General features: G+C 49.3%; 2 protein-coding genes across 2 annotated transcripts; both read left to right on the top strand.

Annotated features, from left to right (window-relative positions):
* The first annotated feature begins 7,517 nt into the window (after positions 1-7,517).
* LOC149358793 (uncharacterized) lies at positions 7,518-10,326 on the top strand. The gene is made up of 3 exons (XM_089568911.1): positions 7,518-7,765; positions 8,720-9,157; positions 9,433-10,326. The coding sequence occupies exons 1-3, from the start codon at positions 7,757-7,759 to the stop codon at positions 10,123-10,125; spliced, it is 1,140 nt and encodes a 379-aa protein (XP_089425037.1). The 5' UTR covers positions 7,518-7,756; the 3' UTR covers positions 10,126-10,326.
* Positions 10,327-20,102: 9,776 nt separating this feature from the next.
* On the top strand, positions 20,103-23,938 carry LOC149358792 (uncharacterized). Its single transcript, XM_089568910.1, has 3 exons — positions 20,103-20,111; positions 22,592-22,834; positions 23,390-23,938. The coding sequence occupies exons 1-3, from the start codon at positions 20,103-20,105 to the stop codon at positions 23,936-23,938; spliced, it is 801 nt and encodes a 266-aa protein (XP_089425036.1).
* The last annotated feature ends 2,777 nt before the right edge of the window (positions 23,939-26,715 follow it).

Below are 26,715 nucleotides of genomic sequence, written 5' to 3'. Positions count from 1 at the left end.
CCATCTCACCCACTCGCTCACTCACTCGCTCACTCACTCAGATTCAGTCGCTCACTCACTCACTCACTCACTCAGACTCAGTCGCTCACTCCATCTCACCCACCCACTCACTCACTCACTCACTCACTCACTCTCTCACCCACTCACACACTCACTCACTCACACTCACTCACTCACTCACTCACTTACTCACTCACTCACTCACTCACTCACTCACTCACTCACTCAGCGCAATGCCTCCACTGCATCTGTTATCAGTATGTCTGCAAACTGCCGTAGGTTCTATATTTCGAGCCAGGATTTGCTCTATAACGTATCCGGGTCGCAAGAAAACAGTATACTTTACACCCAGCCAGGATATAACGCAGCCCACTCTAAATGTTGCAGTGAATAGGGGCTCGAGACTCGCAAAAGCCACGGCTCAGAACGTGGCAGAATCAGTCGAGGAGCTTAGCAGCGAAATTCTTAAGAGCTGCAGGAATTCGCTGTGGTCAAGGCCACATGCAGACGAAGTTGAGCAAAGTCAATTAGCTCGCTGGCAACCGATGTGCTTCGCAAATGGAAATCAATTTACTTCAGTGGAATGCTTACAGAATCCCAGCTCTGTTTACTTTTACTGCAGTTGTGGCTTGCATAGTGCAATTGTTTTTCGCGAAAGCCAGTCTTTCAATGCTTTTGATTCTGTTTTGCCTCACAGTCGCAGCGCAGCGTTTAGTACGTTAAGGTGTGGCTCTGCGCAGCAATGCGTTTTTCCAAATGTGACGCCGAGCATGAAGGACTCACAGAAAGAATGCTGCTGAATGAAATACATGCTGCTGCAATTCAAGCAATGTCGGACATCCATGGGACGCCCACCATAAGTCCAAACCCTCGGCTCTACAGATATCCCAGTGGTCGCCCGCAGGTCACCATTCATCTCGACATGCATAAATCATGGCAAATACGTACTCATGCGTACAGAGTTCCAGATATGTGGAACATTTTAATTTCCGGACATGCACGAAAGATGAATGTATGGATACTCACGGCAACCGAAACGGTATCACAGATATTAGTGTGAACATTGATTACGATCTGATGTCGTATGCCAAGATAACGTCCACGGAATGTTCACTGATTGCCTACCAACTTTGTGCGCCTATTTGCAAACGCATGCATAGCGAATGACTGAAAGTAAAAAAAAAATGAAATAATATGCAAACAGGAACACTACTCAACTTTTTGTCTGTAATAAAGTTTCTTCACAAAATTTTGTTCGCTGTTTTCTCAAATTTCGCTGGTATAAAGGTACGACTGATGCTTCAAGTGGTAACCTGAGATTTTGAATGTGGCTTGATGCTTTTTAAGCAATGCAACATGCAACCTACACTGAAATAAACGCACAGAATTCGTTAAAAGAAAAGCATCCAAAGGGCTTGCTTCTAAGCGGCGAAGTCCGGGGAAGTCCCAACTTCCAGAGAGATGAGGTGGAGACTTCTCACCTTCAAGGTATAACGACGCATATCAACGATGCATGCTTAACAATGCATATGCAGCGTGGCCAAGAAGAAAATCCCTTGGGATCTAAACTTTTGACGAAGGCTGTGCATATATGAGCTAGGATTAATTTTTGTTACTGAAGCCAAATACGCATCGAACGTCATGTGCACATAAAAGGGATTATCTTTGCAGTTTGTACAGACCTGTCAGGAAAGATTTAAGAACATCTGCTGGTTAGTCATAATTTGTCGAAAACAATACTCACCATCCGTCAAAGGATACATGCGGGTGTTCAGTGGGAAGAGGGGGGGGGGGGGGGGGGGGCGAGGGGTAAGTATGCAAGAGCTTACTGTATTTCTTGCCGCACTCACTGCTGTGTAGCATTACCCTGCGAAGAGATGAAAATGCGTTGACAGCAACTGGCCTAATTGCGAACAGGCATTTTAAGAACTTCAGGGGAGAAAGGTAGCCGGTGTTCGCGCTCAAATGCCAGGACACCAGCATCATCGGTCAGTCAAAGTTGCTCCTAGTTTACCTTTCTGGTTACTTAACTTCTAGCTCCAAAAGAACCAAAAAAAAAAAAACTAAGCGTTACAGCAGTAGCAACTTGTGCACGGAACATTAGGTGTAACAGACTTCACTGGAAATTGCTCAGGTGAAAGACGACAACCAGAAGGGCTGACGGCCAAGGCCGATTTCAACCTCTTCTAAAAAAAAAAAAGAAAAAACGAAAGCCCCACACAAGCACTGTCCCGAGCGTGTTGTCGGGCTAGTTGGTTCTGCATAGTATATAAGTGAAATGCGCAACAACATAGACAGGAAACAGTAAGAAACACATACAACAGTTCACGAGCGTTGTACAGTTCGTGAACTGTTGTATGTGTTTCTTTGTTTCCTGTCTAAGTTGTTGCGCATTTCACTTATATACTGTCCCGAATAGTCGCCGAGCGGCCTGGGGTTGCGTACCGACGCGGCAATATGTAAACTTTGAATGGATTTTTAACGAAAGTCCCTTCAAAATTGTCATCATTCTACAAGACAACCATAGCCATCGTTATGCAAGGTAGTTACGCTGCTCGCAACGCAACTATAGGGGGGCGAGGAGGAAGAAAAAAGAGAGTCACGGCTAACAACTCGAGACGCCAGGAACAAAGCCACGCAACCGTGTCGCGCGAAATTCGCCTTTGTAAGAAGAAAGAACCGCCCAGATTCCAAAACCAAGGTGGTTTCGGCGGAATGCGCATCCATCCAGGCAGACTCGGCGGAGGCGTTCGTATACGGCTTGATTCCTCGCAGTTGTGCGCGGCGGCAGATGCTGGCGCCGAGAAGAAGGCGTGTTCCGTTTGACCGAGAATGCTTGAGCAGGGGCCACGCGTGCGCTCGCGCTTGCGATGAGTCAAAGTGACGACAGCCCGGCGTGCATGCACCCGCTGCGCCAAGATGTTTGTACACAGACGCAGGATTACGCTGTGCCTCATTAGAAGCGTGCAGCGCGTGTGAAACCTGAACTGTCCAGCTCAGGAGCCGCGTTCACGAAACTGTTCGGAAGGTGACTTTTCGAAGCGCTAATTTTCGCATACTTAGGTATCTCGATTTACCAGCGCGTGAGCGCCTACTATTTGCCGGCAAACTCCTCTGCTAAGAACAACGCTTGAATCATAACACAGAATACAGAGGTATGGCCAAAGATAAAGAGGGTGCTCAACGCGACAACCCAACTCTGACAACACGACCACTTTTTAGCCCTGCTCTGTGTCCTGCCCAGGTGGAGCTGCCTTAATTCAAACCTAAATAGAAACTGCATATCATGTATGTGCAATGCGTAGCACAGGTAACCGATTTTCACTTGGGGTATAACTGAGCGTATACCAAAAGAAGGCGAACACAGCACAGAACGGCAGAGAGCCAGGTGGGAGATGAGATTAGGAGGTCTGCGGGCAATAGGATGGTCACAGTTGGCGCTAAATAGGGTTAATTGGAAGTCAGCTGGCGACGAATTTGCATTACAGTGGACGTACAGTCTTTGCTTCGTCAAAAGTAACCAGGCTGCATGATTTGCTTCTCATTCCTATAACAGAGCCCTCACGGCTTCCCTAAACATCAAAAAGTTCTGTGAAGGTGAAGAAAGGGGTTCTCCTTATCATACAGAGATTTAGAGCTTGAGGGCGGGCATAATAGCTTTAATATACGACTGAGAAGAAAAACGTGCAGCCTGGTTACTTTTGACAAAGACTGTACCTACCCGACCTGATGATGACACCAACTAGCCCGCCTCAGCGGTTTCAGTAACAGCACCTGCGGATAGTTAACGCCTGCTGGATAGGTTCCACGATGCTGCACAGATGTTTAGTTAGAGCGCGAGCGGCGCGATCTCAAGGGGCTTGGCCAGCCGTGCACAGCGCGATATGCGAGTGTCCTCCCGAACTTAGAAATTCACCGCACGACGCGCGCGCTGCTCCCACGCAAGGCGCGCAGTGCTCGCGACACAGGTCTCGTTACGAGGTCGACAGGGCACGCGTGACCCGCAGCCGTTACGCAACGCGTGTCCCATCCAGATGGGGAAAAAGTCTCGGCCCCGGTGAAGAACGAGGTTGGAGCACTACTCACATCTGTTGTTGAAAAACTGGAAAAGACGGCGAAGGGTGCTGTAATGTATGCTCTTTAAAGCTATAGTCTTGCTGTACGTCCGGCATACTTATTGGTGTAAGGGGCTTGCGTAACCACGGCATGGATTGCAGCGTAGCGTAACAATGTGTGTGATATCGCATTGAAGCGCAGCATAGCAGTGCACTTCACAATACAGCCTCATGCAGCACATCATAGCAGAGCAAATCACGGCAGCACGGCGCGCAGCATATATTAGCATAACATACAGCCTATCATAGCCCAACGCAGTATAGTATAAAGGGCCCTTCATTCTTTGGCAAAATCTATTTACGTACACCGAAAAAATTTCTTCATACTTGATATAAATTCGATTTCTTCCCGAAACCGCAACTTTTAAAGAACGTACTTCGCCACTGCAGAAATCCAAAGACATCACCCGAAAATTAACAGAATACTTGTGATTATTTCAGAAGGGTGTTTTCAGTTAACTGATGATATTGAACCCCTTTAACGGTTACGAAAGAATCCAATAGGCACCTAAACTAAGGAAAGCACAGGAGAATGTTCTTTTTTTAACGATGGCGTTGATCAAAGCGGGAAATTTCTAGCGTAATCTTTTTTTAGGAGATAACGATCAACTTATTGCCTTACCCATTGCGCATGCTTTTAACGCCTGTTATTCATAGCACGGATTAATTTGAGGGCGAGTTTGCAAAGCGTGTTTTAAAAGCCAGAGGTCAAAACACGCGTGTTCTAACCAGATCTTAAAGGCAAGTTCTGCTAAACGTTCAGCTCCAAGGCTCCTGTGGGCTTACAATGGACGCTGCGATGTTGAATGAATGTGTTCACAGTGTACAAACAAATACAGGCAGGTCTAGAGCAGATCGACGTGAAGGTGCTACGCAGGAGACAACGCATGCGACGAAATAACTGTTCAAAGTGAAAACAAACAAAAAACAAAAACATAGATTTGGAAAAGTTGTTTAGTTCGACCTGCCATTTCTATATTGTGCGCGAGAATAACGAGAAATGCTAGATTTTAGGCCGCTCCCAAAGACAGCAGTAAATTGTGTTTTGCTGAAGGAAATGGGCAGAAAAATCCTGAATTATGCAACATTTTGCCGAATAAAATTATTTGCACCAGGATTTGAGCTGAACAAATATCGCTTGATGTTTACGCTACTAATTCCGGAAAAAAAAAAAAAACACATAGCCTATAGTGCATCGTATTTCAGAACAGCAGCGTAGAGTCTATCCCGACACATCGTGGATCATCACAACTGTCACAGTTTGGTGTGCCGTAATAAAGCGTACCACCGCATGGCATTAGCAGACAGAGCGCGAAACAAAAATTCAGGTTCAGCTCGCGCCGCATAACATGTGAAGCAACATATGAAGTACATTGAGAACGATAGCCGTTGTGATGTGAGGCAACAGGTTATTTTTAAGCTAGTTATTTAAAAAAATAGTTCTGGAGAAACCACATCACTTCAGCCTTGATCCCGTATTATTTCCCAGGTCGTTCATAAATATGCAGCTTCAATGAATGATTATCTATTATAGGATGAAGTACACGAACGCCTATTTAGATGGTGTTCACACTTTAGAATAATATCCAAGTTTCATTGGGAAAGGAAAGAAAAGCTCACCCGGAGCTACTTAAGCGCACTGCGTACGAATGGCTACTCTAAAGTTTCTTCATAAGATTCAACACCAGGCGTAGAAAACCACAAACGATAACGCAACTCTTCATACCTGGTTTGTTTACAAAACCATACCTTCACTCTTCGGCCATTGGTACGTTTCTAAGAGTACGTCAAACCGTTATTTAGTCTGGATTCTGTGATGTATAATTTTATGAATGGCTGAAATACGTCTACAATTGCATTGAAAATATCAACATTTAATGCAACCTTAACTTTGATAAATGATATTTTACCGCCTGGATAGCTCTATTTCAGACAAGAATGAACAGCATAGACCACCACAGCAAGAAAAAATTGGCGTGCTTTGATTTCAAAGACAGGAAATAACACGAAACTTAACAGCTAGTGCATCCTCCAGATATGGGAAAAAGGAAGTATTTGTTGGAAAGCAACCGAATAGCCGAATCCACCAACGGAGCTGCGCGCTGCTTCCAAACCGTGGCGATAATATATACAAGAAAAATAAAAAATCTAATGAAAAGAGCACGCTAAATGCAATATTTACACCATTTACGCCCTCAAACTACGATATAATCGTTACCCTGGTGGCCAACATATTTCTTTCGGCGAGTGAAAATTTACGTGAGAGCGACAAGGAAATTTACTAGAAAGGAGAATAAAAGAAAAATCGCCTTTCGCCACAGCGATACACTGATCGGAGGAGGTGACGCCGTTCCCAACTGTAACAGCCACAACAAAGTCGAGTGCGCGTCTCACGCTTCTCTTCTCGGTGAAAGAAATAACAGGCGCCTCTCGAAACTCGCTACACGTTCAGCGCGCCAGCGGACACGTTTCTTTTACGAGCTTCTCGCTCCCAAAACTTTCGCGGGCGCACCGCAGCTTCCTCCCGTTATAAAACCTCACGCTTTACAGCTTCCCCGTGGTTACGTCACCTGTCCACAGCAAGGAAGACGAGCCAGCTCGACTAACGAGTCGGGAAATAAAATGGATCGCCGGGGCATTCCAACCGAGACGGCGGTTTATACGACGACAAAACATCGCCAACCGGGCATGCCATGAATGCAGCGCGAGCTACGGAACGCGCTGAGCACGTGGGCACTTTGATTTTATTTGTTTTTGCTTTTGTCCCGTTGAGCGCCCGCGCTCCGAGCTCCGGGTTTGCGGATTCCGCTCACGTTCGTCGCGCACGGGTCATCCGCACGCGAGCATCGTCTTCAGCTGCCAACCCGAGCGGAGCCGGGGCGGTGGTTCACAATTAACAGTTTCGCAACGCTGTGGCGTCCGAGGCACACTCTCTCTGAAAAGCAGCGGCAGTGGAAGGAGAAGGAGCTGCAGCGGGAGCCGTAGCATCGTCGTCGATCGAGAGCGCGAGTGGAGCGCCTGAAAGGAGAGTGAAAGCGCGAGCGTTAAGGCACTCCACCGGGATGAGGAGGAGAAAATGGCGCCCCCCCCCCCCCCCCATCCCCCTCCAGCCACCATCGTCCACTCGCAAGCATCTGCGTGCCTTCCCTTTGGGCGCGGGTGAAAGGAGGTAAGCCGCAGCCTTGAAGGCATCGATGACCAGTGAGTGTGTGTTTGATGAACGAGTCCGGGGCGGCGAGTCCCTCTTGACTGACTCGCGCGCCCTTGCCGCCGAAGCCCGGTCCCGTTACGCGGAAGAGACGCCGCGGAGGTAGAGAAGAAGGGGGCCAGCCTAAAGCACCAGGGGGGGGGGGGGGGGGTGACGCCGGAGGAGGGAGGGGAAACAACGCACGCCGCTGCCGCCGGAAATGAGAGGAAAAACACAACAGAAAGAGTGATCACTGCATCTGGATCGTCCCCGCCTTTCTGCATGCATCGCCTGGCCAGTGGCGCGCAGGCAAGCCAGCATCGGCGAGCGGCCCGTATAAAAGGGACCGCCGGCTCTCGGTCTGGACACAACCGATCTCACCTCCGCAGCGGAAGCAGCAGTGGCAGGAGGAGCACGAGTACTACTAGCAAGCAGCGGCAACAGCGTACGAGCCATGTGGAAGGTGAGCGCAGGGCGCTTGTATACACGGCGGCGGAGGCCCGTGCTTCGAAGAATCCCCCCACCGGCGGAATCCAGGACTATGTGGGACGCTTTTCGGGGGACGGGCCATCGCCTGCCGTCGCGGTGCACACGCAGTGACGCGGCGAGTCTGGTGCTGGGAAGCGGCGAACGCGCAGTGGTGCGGATAGTCTGGTGTTGGGACCGAGATTCCGGCAACGTGGGTAGAACATATAGAAACCGAGCCTGTAGTAGTCTAAACCATCAGAAAGCTATATTTGGAGATTTTTTTTTACTCCACCAGATAAATCTGCAACCTACCCATACTAAACCAGCTGGTACGCAGAAAAAAGGTATGATAAAAAAAATGGCTTCATTGTAGCTCTGGCTCAACCTTAGCTATTGTAGCCGTTTCTGCAGTAGGAGTGATTGCTTAGCATCAAAAGGTACCTACAGCTCGGTGTCTCACTCTGTTCGCATCGGGAATTGACATCCTGATCGGCAGCTTGCTATTGTGTTGTAGAGGAAGGCTTGACGCGAATCAGCTCTTTCGTAGCTGCAGCTATGCTGAAGGGACAAATAATTTAAGACATTCCGAGCCGTAGGTAAGCAGAGATGCAAAAGTGGTTCTGCATGAGTCCGCTGCCAACGTTTCTGCAAGGATGGTCTTGTTCGTCCTGATACAAGGTAAAAATACGAACAGATGTCATTTGTATTTGCCAAAGACAAGTCTCTTTTTGAAACTCAGGCACCGGACTAAGGCACTAGAACCTTTCTTGGACTCGTTCTTATTGGTCGCCATGTTCCCGCACCATCGTGCGGGAACGTGGAGAGCGAATCATGATGCGCAAGCTTAACGCCATGAGTTTAACGAGCCTAACCGATTTAGTCACTAAACAGCATGAGACAAAGCAATCTTCGTGAGAAAAAAATTATCCGACTGCTGATTACCACGCAGGTTGCGATCTCCGCCCTCTGCCTCGCCGCCTTGGCGAATGCCGGTAACATTGGCGGCGGCGGATTTGGTGGCGGCGGCTTCGGCGGTGGCCATCACGGTGGCGGCGGCTTCGGCGGTGGTCATCATGGTGGCGGCGGCTTCGGCGGCGGCCTGCGCGGTGGACTCGGTGGCGGCCTCGGCGGTGGACTCGGCGGTGGACTCGGCGGTGGTGGCTTCGGAGGACAAGGTGGCACCTTCACCGTCCACCATGGGGGTCACCACGGTGGCGGCGGCTACAGGGGTGGCCTCGGAGGCGTAGGAGGAGGACTTGGAGGTGGCCTTGGAGGTGGACTTGGAGGTGGGCTCGGCGGTGGTTATTACGGCGGAGGAGCCGGTGGCGGCTTCCTTGGTGGAGGCGGCGGCGGCGCTGGCCGTGGATACTACGGAGGCGGAGGCGGAGTAAGTATGGTCAGCAGGGTGAAACGACTCAGTCAAGCTATTAGCTTCATGTATCTTCTCTAGGTCGTGGTTGACGGCTGTCGCTGAAGAACTACAGAAATTGCATCCTTATAATCTTCCTTCCCAAAAGCAACCCTACCTTTCCGGCTCGAAATCAAGTTCTTACCGGCACAATGAAACGCATACATGAAGACCGTGCACAAGCGCTGCTCTTTACCAGGCCTGTTTCTAGCGTCAAGAACTAACACGCGACCTTTTCCTGTTTCCTTCCATAGGGCTACAGGGCGGCTTACGAAGACGTCAGCCCCAAGCCGTACAACTTCGGCTACGCCGCACAGGGCCCCGACGGTTCCAGCTCGCGCCAGGAGGTCGCCGACGGTAGCGGCCGCGTCCAGGGATCCTACACCCTCAGCACGCCTGAGGGCGGACAGAGGAAGGTGAAGTACGCCGCCGACGCTGGCGGCTTCCGCGCCACCGTCGAGACCAACGAGCCCGGCACCGCCAACGAGAGCCCCGCCGACGTGGCCCTCGTGTCGACCCAGCCGAACCCTGCCGAGCTTTCGGCCAGATACACTGCTTCCGGAGCTGGCGGTTACAGAGGTGGTCGCGGCGGATACGGAGGCGCAGGCGGATACGGAGGCGGATACGGAGGATACGGCGGTGCTGGTGGTGCCTACGGAGCCGGAGGATACGGAGGACTCGGCCTCGGCGGAGGCATCGGCGGCTTCGGCAGGGGAGGATTCGGCCGCGGTGCTGGCGGATTCGGCGGTGGAGTTGGAGGATTCGGCGGCGGCGCCCAGGCATTCAAGGTTCATCACGGTGGAGGAGCTGGCGGTCTTGGCGGACTCGGAGGCGCCGGTGGATACGGCGGCGCCGGAGGATTCGGAGGTGGAGCCGGCGCTTACCGCGGCGGTGGAGGCTTCGGGAAATACGGTGGCGGAGCTGGCGGCGGCGGCTGGCAGTGGTGAAGAAGCCGACTGTGTTGTCTGTGCGGGACTTGGTGTGTGTGCATGAGAAACTGCGTCCCGTCGTTATGTCTCCGTCTTCCTCTGTAAACGTGCCTGTGCTTCGTTGTGTGCGTGCGACTGGGGTCACAGCTTCCGGAGAGTCCCGCTTGCGGGGCGCTTCAACTCGCGGTGAATGGATACATGTGGTGCGGTCCTTTTGTTTCGCTGCGTTTAGAAAAAATAAACGTTATTTGTTGATAAAAAACAATGGCTTTACTATTGCATTATTTTCTCGACAAAAACATTGTCATCAACGATATGTTCAACACTATCAGGTTGCGATACTAATCCTTATGTGCAGCCATAGGCGATAGCCATGGGAGCAGAGCGTGCAGTACTTCGCTCCTCATATGGTATCAGGCCGAATTACAAGGCAATATAAGAGCTTTAGTAGGCCCGGGGACAAGCACACCAAGCGCAGAGCTCACTTAATGTGGGAAAGTGGTTCATTTCGTCCAGGTTGCCTAGCTAAATGTCTTGCTCTTATTCTGGGTACATAGCTTACATCTGCGGTGATGTGGTTTCCCTAACATTTGTTCCCAAAACCTTCTCCTTCCAACTTCAGCCTTTTCCGTGACAAAACGTCTACTACATGGTGTGATAACAAGTACACGGTAGCGAACCGGTGTCCACTTCTGCTTGAGCTCCCTGCCTTATTTTCTATTCCAGTTCTCCCTTCTTACCTTTCTCAGTGTAGGCCTTACGACGCACACTACTTGGACACACTCTGTGCCCTTCACTGCAGCTCTGTATGTGCAAGCAAGTCCAAGCACTCTGAAGGCCGGGAGCCAAGATTATGGGCGTAATGCTTCCTAAGGTGTCCTATACTCAAATGGGAGATTTTAAAGAATCCCGCTTTGTATAATGGTTAATTTCTACGCTTAGCCCGTATGATAAGCTGTATTCAGCCAACGTCGCCCACTGCTATGACTGGGTGCAATGCGCCGGTGGTCGGGATACTGCTTCAAGAGGGGCTAATGCCAAGTCCAATCTCTGATGTATTCCTCGACAGAGCAGGCAGCACTAGATGCAGCTATCCTATTGCGTCCATGCAATGCGAGAACAGAAACAAAAGAGACGTATGAGCGACAGCACTGGCAAAACTGATATGATTCCTCGGAAGGATGATCGGATCGGACCACTGAGATTGGTCGTTGCGAAGCACGCAGAGCGCCACTATCTCGATACTTGAAAGTCAATCCCTATCTGGGGCCATCGGTTTCACAGATGGTCTGAAGCTCGCCACGGCGTCATGCTTACGAAATAAATTTGCGTCTGAACTTATACTGCCCTAAACGGGGATGCTAAGCATCTGTTTCACCTGTAAACGTGGAGTCAAGTCGGAGAAGTGTGCACGATGGGTTGTGCAACCTTTCGGGTGGACTTGTTCCACTTCTGTCTTAATCTACAAACATTTTTCTCCTTCTTGCGCTCTATTTGCTTTTTACAGCAGCAGCGCTGTGATAGGCTTCCCAACGTGTTTATGGCTTCAGTTGTCGGCGTAATTGGAGTAGAATAACGCAACCAAAACCACTGCGTTCCCCTGTTGCCCTCATACAGTGTTATCCAGATGTACGGGGAAGTTGCCTGAATCGAGAATGCGCCATTTGTGTCAAGTAACGGCTGTTGCTTCGCACTGGAAGAGGAGAAAAATTCTAGGGTAACAGTTGAGGTTCACTCAATGCAAAGAACTTCTACGGAAGCGCATGTTGTGCCTGTAGGAAAACAAAAAAAAATAATATTACATATCTGAGGCGTTATGAGACACACTATGGCCAAGGTCTTTGTCTCTTTAGTGTCTTTGGTTTCTTGAAGTCTGTGGTGGGGTCCAACGTATGATAGAACCACTGTTGCAAAGTTTTTCTGCATTTCTTCTTCATTGTAGGCAGTAGTAAAGTCGAACCTAGAAAAAAATGTCAGCATTGCAAGCATATCTTCAGCTTCGTCTTCAGTTTAAGTTCAGATAGGGAGACTTACAGACCGGAGGTTTATTGTTTTCATTTGCCGAGCCTCTGTGCCGTATACCGAAATGTGAGAAGTAATGGCGCCTCTTATGCTTCCCACTTGCGTCATGTTTGGAGAGTGAACTTAGTATTTAAAGTTTCCTTTTATCATTAAAACATCATACAAAATACACTCACAACGCTGTTTTACTCAGTCAATAGTCAACGGTTAGTTTAGGCTGCAAGTGCGAAATATGATAGCAGTCCGGCAAGAAGGAAACGCTGAATAAAAATAAGGCACTCCGTTACAAAATGACTTGTGACAAATTGCTGCGTAAATTTAATGCAAGTGGTTAGTTTGTTGAGAGAAGGATAGATTACACAACAGTTGTCAAAAATGCAATATACTTCGAAAACTATACTGCAACCTAAGAGCAATCACCTGCCGAAAGTAAGAATTCCAGCTTAGAGAGAGGGGGGGAGGCATCTTACAATCTTGTTTGGGACTGAAAGCTGTATTTGAACATATTCTATGAACATTGTTAATAATCTTAAAGCTAATTTGAACCAAAAAGGGCGCACTCTTGATGAGATTACATTAGAAATCGTTTATTCATTGAAGAGCACAACCACAAAAGGATACTTCTCCTCAGTCTTCATACATAATAAAAAAAGAGAACAACAACTTGGTGATATCAAGGAGACAAAACGGCAATACACGCCTTTAGGCACCGGCCAACGAGTTCAGAACATTTAAAATGCCTAGCGTGGCATCTGACGTCTTCCTTTCCTGTACTTTTCCGCGCAGACCAAAGCATCGCCGTTGCGGGCATTATATCAGCGCTTATTTTGCTTCTAATGTCACGAGCGCGCCTGGGGAAATGTAAACGGCGCGATTACTCCCTCCAGCGTATCGAAACTCACGCCTGACGCCAGCGAAGTAGCTTGCTTCGCTGTATCCTTCCGGACGCCGACCGTTCTCACGGGCAGGGAAGAAACGGGTCATCGCATACCCTCCCCCACCGGCCTGCCTGTGCGGCGGTCCAGCCTCTTGGGGCAGTGAGAGCATAAAAATGAGAACGTCTGCCTCGATGCGGCGTAAGTTAATAGCGCCGTTGTGGCTATGGTGAGAAAGGAAAGTTAAACACTGACATGCACGTTTATACGGCAGGTCGTGCGTACAATCGAGGGGTCTTGGTGAGTGCACATAGTAGAAGGCAAGTACAGCAGGGGATGGCAGAAAGGGGGCGGATGAGATTAAGAAGGGGACGGATGAGATAAGAAGTTTTCTGGGATACGGTAGTCGCAGCTGGGAAAGGAAAGGGTTAATTGGAGAGACATGAGAGAGGCCTTTGCCCGGCAGTGTAGTCAGGCTAATGACGATGACATAAGTGACCTCCAAACACTAAAACTCAGACTTATAAATGGGAAGACTGCAGAACCAGAGAATTGCGTAAGGCAATGGAATATGAACAAACTTTCAGTTTACGTCGTGACGTTGTTCGGCGTTATAAGATATTTTAGCCATCCTTTCGTGAACTCCAGCATAAAATATGGCATGGCACCGCTTATAAAGCAAAGTCAATGAAAACGCCACAAGTTTTATCTCTTGATTTGAACACCCCCTCCACACCATGAAAGCTTGTGTCCCCGCACACGGTAGCCAAAGCGTGGGAATAGGAAGGAAAAGTCGTATTGTTTTTTTAAACAGGGCTAACCAGAAAAACATGCTACAGTTTCCTTCTATAACCGTGAGTCAGTTACTTGCCCATTAGCTACAGTGCAGGAAATTTAGAAAAGGCCATAGAAACCTTCTTTCCTGTGATGTATCTCCAGCTCATGCTATAGAGTTGTGACTGTAGTCGGGGCTGACTTGCTGCATTGTGCAATAGGAGCTACAAGAACAATGTGACGGTTCTTCAGCTGTTCCCCCGCGCACACGAGCCAACGAACCACACACGTCTTGCAGTCGTTTCCCTGCGCTCGTAGTTTCTACTGCACAGATAGTCATCTTCGATCATATTTTGCGCACCGTACAGCCGATAAGTTCACATGCACGCTTTTTGATCGCTGTATGCTGGCCATTGCAATAAGAACGACCAGTGCGAATTAAGAGCAGGATATCAGGCGCTTTTCTTCATACGAGACTTAATTTTGACCAAGTAAAAAGAAATTGTGGCAGTGGAAACAATTTCGGCCGTTTAAAATAGCTTTGTCCCGCAGGGACCTACCATTAGAACAGGCTCGAGGAATGCACCGTTGGGCTGGTGTTCAGCCGTTCTGAGACCAGAGCACTTGGGAACGTAGACCATCCCTATGAAACCGTAGTAGCGGTCTCTGGGATATAATCTGTACCGCATTCGGGGATCGCAGGGTTTCTATTCCGAGTGTCGGCAGAAAAGGCACTGATTTGCTACGCGTATCCAAATCGGCGATGCGGAACAGACCGCGGAGCAGCACAAAATCCGTCTTGGCCGATAAGAATTCAGGATTTGAATCCCAATCTCCCACTGAAGCACGCTTTTCCGTTCAAGGAGCACAAAATTGTGCTCCGGATTGCCGACTGCAGTACGCTGTCATCTAGGCATGCAGGATTTTGTCAGAATTTTCCGATCGCTGCTCAAGACCTGTCCACGCCAGGTTTTCTCAAGAGTGAGACTGAAAGCCAGTGCAACAGCTGCAGCTTCCTCTTCTTCTTCTTCATCCTGCAGCTCTTCAACCATCTTCTACATCATCTTTAGACTCCAGGTTTCCTGTAGAACTTAAGTGACATTCCCGAAAGCCTACCGTAATGTCAGCCCATAAATAATACCACTCTTCGCGCGAAATACCATGTATTCAATCATTTTCTCCTTGAAGTTTGCCAGAGGAATCGCACAATAAGATCTCAAACCGAGCTCAAGCTACCCAGAATTCACCAGTAAGATCAGCCGATTAGATTTCTACTGTCTGGGAACAAAGCCTTCATAGGTTAAGACTGATCGCCACATCTTTTTAACTCTCACCTCCGGTTGCTCGGCTGAGGATTCACAGCGCAGCGTGTGTGATGTAATCTGGCCCTGGCGGTGACGAATGCCCGTATGTACCGCACAGCAACTTCAAATTACCCAAGAGATGCAACAGAACCCATCTCCATATAGTGCCCCACAACTGTTCACATTCAACGTTGGAAAGACGGCTTCACCTCCGTGGGATCTATGCTGCAAGTACACCCGATCCCCCTCCTCGTAGTTCTGTAACACGGTGTGTATATGGTGTCAAGAATATGAGCAACCAACATACGCCCTCTTTAAGCTGCACAAAGACAGGCTTGTAGCGAATGCAAGGGACATTCGGGGAGCGTAAGAGTGGGTAAAAGAACTATCAAGTTTAAAAACCGCAAAACAACTATCGATCCAATGAGAGTATACGAATGCATTGTCTATGTCTTTTTTAAAGCCCCCAATCAGGAAGTCGCTCGCTTGCCAAAGCAGTGCCCTTGAGTTCCAAATGCTACTGCCCACTGATATTCAAGACCGCCCCACACCAGTCCAATACCCTTTGTCCATCAATCTGGAAAGTGGAACTGCATATCTACGACTTCCCTTAAAGAATATGAAAAACAAATTGTACCCACTAGATATTTTTCTAGCCTTAAGAAAGGCATTTCACTTAGCTTTTATGTTACTCGAGGTGTTGCGTTGTTTCTTATAAAAAGCTTGCTAATCTCCAGAACCTATCGCAGCAATTAAAAAGTAAAATCGGAGATGTAACTTGCAAAATATGCAGTACCTCTGGGTTCTATTCTTGGGCATTTACTATTTTAACTCTACATAAAGGATAGTTTTAATATTCAAAGAGGAAAAAATGTGGTTCTATACACAGATGACACCGATGGGTTCTTCTGAGGTGTTAACACACGTAAAAGATTTACCGCGGCGATTATAAGACTAGGAAATTAAAACATCTGGTTAAAGTCAAATAGACTGGACAGGGTTTCCTTAAACCGTCGTAGAACGGCATTTTTTTTCTTTCCTGCCTGCACACCTTGGTGTACGAATAAAAGCATGAATGCATATAAGGGGAATCCCCCAAGGTGAAGAATACTTTACTCGTCAATTACTCGTCAATTACTCGTCAGCACCCACCCAAGCAATCCCATATCACAACGAAGGAAATCTATACAAATTTCGCGCAGGTAGTGCTTCAACTACGAAAGTTATATGAAAGCTGCATAGCTTTCCCTTGTGGCAGTATTGTTGTGCTTGGGTGGATGCTGATGTGTAATTACTTCCTTAATGCAAACTTGAACTGAGTACAAAAAGAACAAAGTTCTTGTTCTTAAACTTTAAAGGCACTACAAACCTACTAGCCTTACCTCTGGAATTTTAGTGAACATATCTGCCAAAATGAACTGCAATCCGATTCGTAGGTATCATGTTTCATCAGCATCTTTAGAGTTCGCCCCACGTCAATTCATAACTAACATTTATACAGCTTTTGATACGTCAAAAAAAATATTCCTCCTTGACATCCGAGAAAAAACTTATTCTCTATTATCATCACAAAAGCGTGCAATAGGAGTAACTGGAAACGCACCATTCACTAAAAGTACTGTTCCAAAGTTTAACAGCGACAACATACTACAGGTATGTTATGGCTGTTTTTTTCTCGTGTACTTTCTAATCAATTTATCTTTCTGCCATGAGCGACTACAGTATTAATTTCCCACTGGTCAACGCTGGAAGTAAATAAATTGGAGGGGGCACTTCAGCTCTGCCGCAACGGTATGATGCGATAGCTTAATGTTTTTATGGCATTATAAACCGAATCGGTCATCATCTACTTTACATTCATATGCCCATCGGAGTCCTCATTCCACTCCTGGCGCAATGGTGCAGCGGTTAAGCGATGACCCTGCGATGGCAGGTGCTGCCACCGGTGGGGCTTGTGAGAGACAGGTTGGTCTTCCCGAGCAACTTCTCGCGACAAGTCATTCATTAATTGAACTGTCACCAGCCGCGGTGGGCAGTTTTCTCACGATCAGGCGGCAGGTTGCGGTGACGTCACAAGGTCAGTTACCTAAGTGGGCCAGCTTCCTCCTATGGGTTGCTTCCGTGGGGTTTTTCGCAAGGCCAACGACGCGGCCTTTTCTGCGACGCGGGCCCCTTACGGTTATCGCGCTAAAACCTTGCATCAGAAGCACAAGAAGCCATGCATGATCAGAACTGTTACCTCTATACATAAAAATTTCATGAAAGATTGTTTATCGCAGAGAAAAAACGAGAACAGCTGCAATATGGAGGATGCAAACTTACAAATCAAATAGCGATACCTCCACCAAGCGCAGCTGTGCTGTGGATGTTTCACTGCTCTAGCTTACAAACATGGAGGACCGTTATACGGCCCTGCTACGGGAAATATGCTTGCTCATTCAAGTGAAGCTTCAACACTGTGAAGAATTGCACAAATGTACTCTGGATCCAATTGTAGAAATTTGTGAGCTACGTGTGCTCGCAGGTCTCTCTCCATGTCCGTCCGTCCGTCAGTCTGGCCGTGTGTCTGTCTGCGTACGTAACTGTGCCTCTGAGCTTGCAAGACACTCTTATAAGACATCGTTCACATTCCGATAACAGTCAAAAACAAGTTCTGACAGCTGCGCAAATGTTCCTCCCCAACGATATAGTGATGACATCGAGCTGTCTGTGACGTCATGGTGTTTATTCATGAGCGCGTGCATGTGAACGCATGCAGCTCACTCCTCAAAGACGCCCGGTCCCATGGAGACCCGTGCGACTGCCTCCTCTCCAAATGTAAATAGGCACGTCCCAGTCCCTCTCCACAACCGCTGGTCACCGGCAGAAGCAAAAGCGAAATCGCCGTGCGCGTGCCCGCAGACTTCGGTGCCCTGCCGGGGCTGTCGCATTTCCAGGCGATCCAAGGGGGGCGATCCGAAGACGACACGACCGCGCGACAGCGCGACAGCGGCGACCACGCAGGACGACTCGCTGGTCCTCCGCTTTCGCATCTGCGCCCACGTGATTCGGACACACCGAAGACAGGTCACGCGCGCAGCTTTCGCCCTGCTTGTCGTCGTGAGCCAAACGCTGAACGTCGCCAGCATAAATGCAGTAATAAAGCTGTTTATTGTAACCCTTGATTTATGCGAGGCGCGAACTTGCGCAATTCAACCCGCTGTGCCTTGCGGCTACCTAATGAAAGGGAGCGCGCACTGTGAATAGCGAACTCCCGTAAATCATTCGCCAATGCAAGCCTAATGCCAGTAAGAGTATCCGCTAACTCCTGCCTCTGCAACCAAGGAGCCTAACGGTTTATTAGCATTGGCAGTGTAAGGCAGGAGACATTGGAGAGAAGCAGAGTGCGACTAATCTCAGTCTTAAGAACAAATTACATAACTTGGCGGACAATTTGAAAAGAAAAAAGAAGTTGCTATTTCGACAAAGGGTTCGAATTCGTGTCTCCTGAGTTCAAAGCGCGGTTGTAACGTGCCGTGCCAGAGTGCCTTTAAACACAGCTCTGCTCTGAAGGTACAGATATTCATACTTTTGAAGTCTATGTTTCCGGCCGGAGGGTGGCTGGGATAGCGCTGGCTGCATTGTCTTACTATGGCGAATTGCGAAAGAGCGTCGTAATTTACATTTAGAAAGCAAGGGAGAGAGAGAAGTCGTTAGGAAGTTGGCAAAGCAGAGGCTGACTCCATGCCGAAAGGAGTCAGTTATTATATTTACTGCCAAAGAGTGAAGACACCGTACATTCAAGACGCAATAAAATTCTATGGGTGCCAATACCTTCATGAAAATGTGCCGTCAAAGCAAAGATTTTGCGCCATGCTTACAATGCCCGCTAATGCCCCGCTTATCCGAGGAAATATATATGTGATCGAAATATTGCACATACCCGTACACTGTTTACAGAACGTTCACAGCCGATGAACGAGGTAGAATTCAAGGCGTCGGAAAAATTTTCTGGTACCAATTATATAGTAACTGTCGTGACGCAAATACACTACTCAAAATTTTCCAGACTCACCGTCAGGCTTAATAGAATAGCCGCGGCATAGTAGCAGTCGCTCTGCAAACTGATGCTGAGACCTTTACGATGCCAGAAATTCCCTGTTGCTAAAGTTCACCATCAAAACAGCCTGTTAACAGATACGGGAGTTAACTTCACCGCGGTCATCTTTACATGAACTGGATGAAGTGATGCTTCTAAGTGAAATGCGAACTTCGATACCCCACTGTTCCTATGGCGTTACGGCCCTCACGGAACTAAACTAGAGGTACGCTGTCAGATTTTCGAGTTGAGACCACGAGTCTTGACTTTTGCTGGTCACAACAATATGCACAGTATGCCATTTTCTCCGGCCATTCTTGCACGAGAGGGAATGTACAACGCATGGAGAATTCCTGCAGTGGCTATCCATCTCCGGCTGTAGATGTACCAGAAGGTAACGCAGGGGAAACCGTTGCGATGCTGGGTTGCAATCCAATGTCATCACAGTGAAATAGTGCATAGTCTTCACCAAGTCAGGGTCTTAACGGTACCGCACAACCCTGGACAAAGTCCAATGTGTAGAAACCGCTTTCTGGTGCCACTACCACATCAAGGGAGCACATGGTCCGCTCAGGTCTTCTTGCGATCCTTCCCGGTCGAAAGCGGCGTTGAAAGTACCGATGACCAGTGAAGTGCGTGCGATGAGCGATTCCAGGACAGCGTGCGGGCGGGGCGTCTGTCTTGACAGAACTCGCCCTTGCCGACTGGTCCCATTACGCGGAAGCGACAGCGGGGCGACAGCGGAGCAAGACACGCCGGAAATGAGAGGCAATCACAAGAGGAAAAAAAAGTGATCACTGCATCTGGATCGTCCCCGCTTTGGCATGCATTCCGGCCAGCGGCCGGTCGCATCGGCGGGGACCGTATAAAAGGGCCGTCGACTGGCGGTCTGGACACATCCGATCTCACCACCGCAGCATCAGCAGCTCAGCAGCAGCAAGCATGTGGAAGGTGAGTACACGGCGTCTTCGTCCCACCCGCAACGCAGCCCGCTCTTCGGAGCCTCGGAAAAACCCTGGACTATCGAGAGCTTTCGAGGGCCGGGCCTGCCTTTGCGTATGTGCAAGCGCTGCCAAGCTATGTGTAGATAGCTCGCGGGCGCGCAGTGCGCACCATGGATTCCTACAGAACCTAAGACTTCAACGGATTTCACGGAGTTACGGAAGCGACTTAAGTACGTGTAGTTGAAGCGATCGAATTGTCGACTAATAACAGAAATTAAGCAAGTGTTCGTAACTTAACGCTTAACTGAACGAAAAGAGGATAATGGGAAGGGCCAACGATAATGTTATAAAACTGTAACGAATGAAAAGGATATTAAACACTATCTACTTGAGCATAAGGAAAGGGTTGCACCTGCAGGCAACTTCGTGACCGGTAGCATCAGCTGCTAGACAATGTATGAGATGCGTCACTGGTGAACAGATTGTGTGGGGTACGCAGCTTTAACCCATTCGGTCAGAAGGTTGAAACAGGCCCTCTAAAACACACCTTTGAATTGTCCGTAACAGTTTTTTAACCGTGGCGCACCTCTCAATACGAGGTCAGTTAAAAAAGTATCCGACCTTTGGCCGTTGAAAAAAAACTTGCATAACTGGAGCGTTGCAAACCTAGTCATCTTTAAAGTAGTCTACTTGGGATTCCACACACTTCTCCCAGCGGTGCTGCCATTGTGGGAAGTATTCCGAAAAGGCCCTTTTCGGAATGGAGTTTAGCTCAGCTGTCGTTGCAGCCATAATGTTCTTCCTTGTCTTAAATCGCGCTCCTTTCAATGGCCTTTTGATTTTGGGAACCAGCCAGAAATCGTAGGGACCATATCAGGACAGTAAGGAGTCTGTTGAACTACAGGAGTCTGGTTTTTCACCAAAAAATCTGATTCGAGTGCGAGGAATGTGCAAGAGCATTGGCGCGATGGGTGCGCCAATTCCTGTTGACCTCAGCTCCGGGTTCTTGCGCCGCACAGCATCACGTAGGCAACGGAGGACATCCCTGTAGTACTCTTTGGTCATTGTTTGACCCTGTAGAGTGCGTACTCGTGGTCTGCCACACAGAGGGTGTCAAAGAAAGCAGTCAGCATCACTTTCACATTGCTGCACAATTGGCGGGCCTTCTTAAGTCTTGGTGACGTGGATTGCTTCCACTCTGACGACTGGGATCTGGTTTCCGGGTCGTACCTGTACACCCAAGACTCGTCACTAGTGATTATGATGTTGATGAAGTCGGGGTCACTGTTTGCGGAATCTAGCATGTCCTGTGAGACTTCAACACGAAGCTGCTTTTTCTCCACCGTTAGCAGCTTCGGCACGAATTTCGCCGCAACTCTCTCCATGGCCAAATCTTCGGTGATAATGGAATGTGCGGAGAAATTGCTCATGTCCACCTCTTCCTCAATTTCTAGGATAGTCACGCGACAGTCCAGCAATCACCATAGCGTTCAGTTCGGCAATGACCTGGTCATTTTGGCATGTTGATGGCCGATTGGAGCGTGGCTCGTTCTCCACCGATGTGCGGCCATCTTTAAAACAATTGTAACACTGCTTAAACTGTGTGCTGCTCATAGCATCTTCACCGAAAGCCGTCTGAATGTTTCGAGTGGTTTCCACTCGGCTGTCGCCATGTTTATGGCAAAATTTGTTGCAGTAGCGCTGCTCCTTTCACTCCGCCATTTTCCTTGCAATAAAAAACCGACGAGAGCACTGCACACTGCCTCACTCAAACGCTGCTTCCCAGCGACTGACGCTATCGGCAGGCGGGAAAAAATTCATGCATGCGCATGAAGGTTCAAGGTCACCTGATGCAAGCGCGCTTGTCTCATATCCGTCAGGTGTTCGCAAAAAAAAATAAAGTCGGATACTTTTCTAACAGACCTCGTATACGTCATGCCTGCTTCATACAGAAAGCCGTGTAGATAGTCAGGATGAAAAGAAACAGTCAGTCAGCGTTTGATCCGATCAACATCAGGGGGACATCAGAACAGCCTATGATAACTCCGATCGCCATATACTTCGCAAGTTACGAAGGGTCCATCGGTCCTCGGGGACTCCCGTCAGGGCACAAGGGAAAAAGCGACTGGAAGACATGTGGCCTAGATGAACTCCCTAATTTAAACTTTATGGTTAGACGGTGCAGGAAGATATAATTCAGCGTCGATCAGGACGCTGCTTGTGTAAAAAAAAAACAGGAAGGAGCAGTTCCAGTTTGCAGAATAATGCAGATATGCAGCCCGTATTACGAAGGAGGGGGTAATTGCTATTTCACCAAGGATTGCTGTTAATACAAATAACAATTGCAGCTGGCATTCGCGCTTTATATCTGCAAATAATTTTTCAACGCTTCTGTCATACTGGCTTGAATTAGTTGGCTTCTTTCCTCACTCCCTGTACTGCGTACGTTCTGCTTACAAGACCGCCACTGAGACATATCACTCGCAGGTAACGTTCTCCGCCCTCTGCCTCGCCGTCCTGGCTAACGCCGGCAACCTTGGCGGTGGCTTCGTTGGCGGCGGTTTCGGCGGACTGGGCGGTGGACTGGGAGGCGGTGCCTACGGAGGAGGACTCGGAGGCGGCCTTGGCGTACACCACGGTGGCGGCTTCAGGGGAGGCTACGGCGGTGCGTACGGAGGTGGACTCGGAGGTGGCTACTACGGAGGCGGAGGCGGCGGATACTACGGTGGAGTAAGTGGCGCAAGCTGAAGACAATGGGGACAGCTGCACCGCTAGCCGGGGGTAACCATAACGCCAACGTTGACTGTGGCATGGCACGGCATGAAGCCATCCACTCTAAGATCCGTCTATATGGCGTTCTCGTGCGACCTTTTTAACACACGACATCCAAGACATAACGTTCATGTGATGTCTAAAGGCAGGGCCCTTTCTTCAGAGCGACCACTGCCTCATTAACGAACAGCCTCGATGTTCAGCAAATGAAAGTCGAAGTTTCCAGTTGCGGCATACGACAATGACGCTGAGAGAACACGCCCTGCACAGCTCAAGCTGTCAGCTTGCAGATAATTATGCCCTCATCTCGTCATCTTGTGAAAAGAGGTTAGAAATTATTGATAGAAAAAGTCCACAGGATAAGTGTGTTAGCGTATCATGCTGATAATGCTTCATTAGAAACACTTGGTTTGTCTAAGGTAAAGGTATGGGTGTGGGGCATAGACGGGTAAGGCGAAGAGCCACCAAGGAGTGCCAGTTTGCAGTAACTAATTCCTTCCATGCTATCTGCAGGGCTACAGGGCGGCTTACGAAGACGTGAGGCCCAAGCCATACAACTTCGGCTACGTCGCTCAAGGCCCTGACGGTTCCAGTTCTCGCCAGGAGGTCGCCGACGGCAGCGGCAGGGTCCAAGGAGTCTACACCCTCAGCACGCCTGAGGGCGGACAGAGGAGGGTCAAATACGCAGCCGACGCGGGCGGATTCCGCGCCAGCGTCGACACCAACGAGCCCGGAACCGCCAACGAGAGCCCCGCCGACGTGGCCTTCCGGTCATCCCAGCCGCCCGCCTCTGTGCTTGCGGCCAAGTATGGACCCGCCGGGGGTCGCGGTGGCTACGGAGGCGGGTACGGAGGCGCCGGCTACGGCTACGGTGGCGGCCGGTACGGAGCTGGTGCTGGTGGATACGGAGGTGCCTATGGCGTTGGAGGCCTCGGCGGCTACGGGCTCGGTGGATACGGCGGTGGATTTGGGGGATTGGGTGGCGGAGTCGGCGGAGTCGGCGCTTACCGCGGCGCCGGAGGATACGGAAAGTACGGCGGAGGAGGCGCTGGCTGGTGGTGAACAAGCCATCCGCACCTGTGCGCGACCTAGTGTGCACGCATGAAAGACTGCGTCCCGTCGTCAGTGTGTCTTCGTCCATTTCTGTACAGGTGCCGGTGTTTGTCGTGCGCTTGCGAGCGGGTTCACTGCTTCTGGAAGGACCCGCTTTTGCAATGCTGCAGCCTTCGGTGTTGGGTCGGATGTGGTGTGGGACTCCTTTTCGTTCCCTTCTGAAAATAAACCTACGTGTTGTCAACAAAAAAAAATTCGCCATGATTCTCCTTTCCCATTTATGCGTTTGGCGGGCGCTGCAGCTGCATAAATTGCGACGTCCTGACGTTCGTTGCACCTAACCTCTTCTTTATGTACTCAGGCCTATTCATCTTTCCCTAAATCAGCCATCTTGTGCGCACGCCATGAAACCATTAGTTACATTGAGTAATCACGTGATCTACGAGGTGAGTGTGCTCGGTCGGACATAACCTTTTCGCTCCACGGGCCTCTTTTCACGTTTTCTGACCTCCCTCTCTTTCTACTTCGGAGTGTTTCGCTCTTTCCATTAAGCTCCTGCTCGTCACCCTGCTCCTCTTCGGGGTAAAGCCGGGTAAAGGCCGACCCACAAGACCGACCCCCACTAAGCGAATTTACTGAGAAAATTCGCAAGAAATTAGCCGCCGGGTGGCGTCCGTACAGCGGCGGGCGGCTGTCCGGCGTCGATCAAGCCGGGCTAGATATGTTCGCCGGGCAGTCAGTCAGCCGCTCGGCGGAAGCGGTCAATGCTGGATGTCAGCGCGCACCAATCAAGGCGCCCGCCGCATTCGAGTCTGCCGTCCCGCTAGGGTGAATATGGCGTCATGGCGCTTGTGTCTGTCCCTTTCATGTCCTGTCCTATGTGCGCGCTATTATTTCCAAAGGACAAAAGCTGCGCGAATTGTGTACAATGATAATTGATCGCAGCCATCCAGAGGCAACCAATATTTTTATAAAGCACGAACACGCTGCCGCGCCTGGTACACCTGGCACACCAACACAAACAATACGCAGCTGCTATAGACCCGATCACGATTATCGCTGTACAGTGTGGCCAGCCCAGATGCTCTCCGCGTCCTCCCGTCTATGTTCAGACGAAAGAAAAAGGTAAAAAGCTCTCGAATTAACGTTAAACCTACCAACTAATTCGTCTTTATTGCCGCCATAAGTTACGGCTCATCAGCAAATGCAAAGCTGATTTTTTTTTTATGCGTTTCACTGAGAATAGAATCACGCCGTCTCAAGCAATACTGAAATCATGGCGACGGACGCTTGTTCTTCGCCGCATGTGGGACAGTAGTCGACGGCACGCAGGTCTTTCGTTGAGCTGGTGCTGGCTGCACGAAGTTCGTAGTGCAAGTTCGCGCCATGTGGGTCGGTCTTAACGGGCGCTTAACAGCTGTGCTGAAAAAAAATGTTTGCAGTCTGACACTTTTGTCAGATGAAACAGACCATAGACGATGTTGGCCGCTTCGCAACGTTGACGACAGCAGTGCCGTTGGGCTGCACCCCTTAACATTGCCTAATACTCTCGTGCACCGGATAATGTGAACAGCGACGTAAACGAAATGTCTTCGCTTGGTGCGTGCTCTCGTCCCTGAGTGCCCTCAGTGGACTGTGTTCTGTGCTTTCTCTGTTACGCAACATCTTTGGTGGAGGATCTCGGTGTGTGCTCTTTGCGCCACAGAGCTTCGGAGCTGTCGCCATGTCGTGACTGCCACCATGGCTCAGCCTGACAAATCATGGAGCACAATTCGTGGTCATGGCTCCGCCCATGACCACCAACTGGACTGACACGTTTTGAACTGACAACACCGATGTAGACGACTGGCTCGGCTTAAACAAAAGCTGCCAAAAGTCACAGTTTATCTTTCCGGCACGGCAAGGGCGCGGTACGGAACACATGAAGACGAGCTAACGAGCTGGGACACTTGCAAAGAGAAATAAGATAGCAATTACATACACGCATCCGCCAAAGCGCCGAAATATACGCCTGCAAAGGAAAGCTATACAGCTTTCATAGAAGCATCGCAGATGAGGAAATATTCTTCCTGGTCCGGGGTTCGAACCTGGGACCACCGCCTATCCGGGGCAGTGGATCTACCAAATGAACTAACCAGGACGGCAAGCAGGTGGCAGGGCGGGGCTAAATTGACCAGCAACTCCAAAGCAGGAACTAGGTCCTGTTTCTATGGCCCGAACAATGGAAGCCTGTCGCAAAGAAGTAGCTTGCTTTGCGCGTCCAGTCTTTGGTGGAAAGGACCAGGAAGAATTTTTCTTTACCTGCGAAGTTTCTGAGAAAGCTGCATAGCTTTCCTGTGTAGCCATATGGCTGCGCTTGGGTGGATGCCATTGAGTAATTACTCCCATATTACAAAATTTACTCCACCTTGAAGGATTCTCCTAAACCTTTGACCAATATTCTACATGATCATTCATGACTTTCAGGAGGGTAAGTAGCGGGCTCTGAAGCCTTTCAATAGCCTTCTAAAGCTATCTTCGTACTCTTTGCACTATACCGAGCTGAATTTCCAGACTTCGCATCTGTCTTCATCAAGCATTGGTTGAAGAATATATTTTCATGGTCTGAAAGCTTTAGAAAGCGCCAAACTAAATGGCTTAGTTTGCACGGGCTCTAGATTTAGCAAGCTGCTGTTGGCACCCGTGGAGTTGGCAATTCGTTTTGTGAAGCTGCGATTTCAGACAACGCTCGGAATTGCGCAATGGGGTTCGAGTTTCACAGACTGAAAAAAAATATGGAAATATGT

The sequence above is a fragment of the Amblyomma mixtum genome, chromosome 2 (genome assembly GCF_055824585.1).
Source record: "Amblyomma mixtum isolate Tamu chromosome 2, ASM5582458v1, whole genome shotgun sequence".
Lineage (NCBI taxonomy): Eukaryota > Metazoa > Arthropoda > Arachnida > Ixodida > Ixodidae > Amblyomma > Amblyomma mixtum.
The sequence above is the reverse complement of the archived record's forward strand: the minus strand, read 5'-3'. Positions and strand labels throughout refer to the sequence as shown.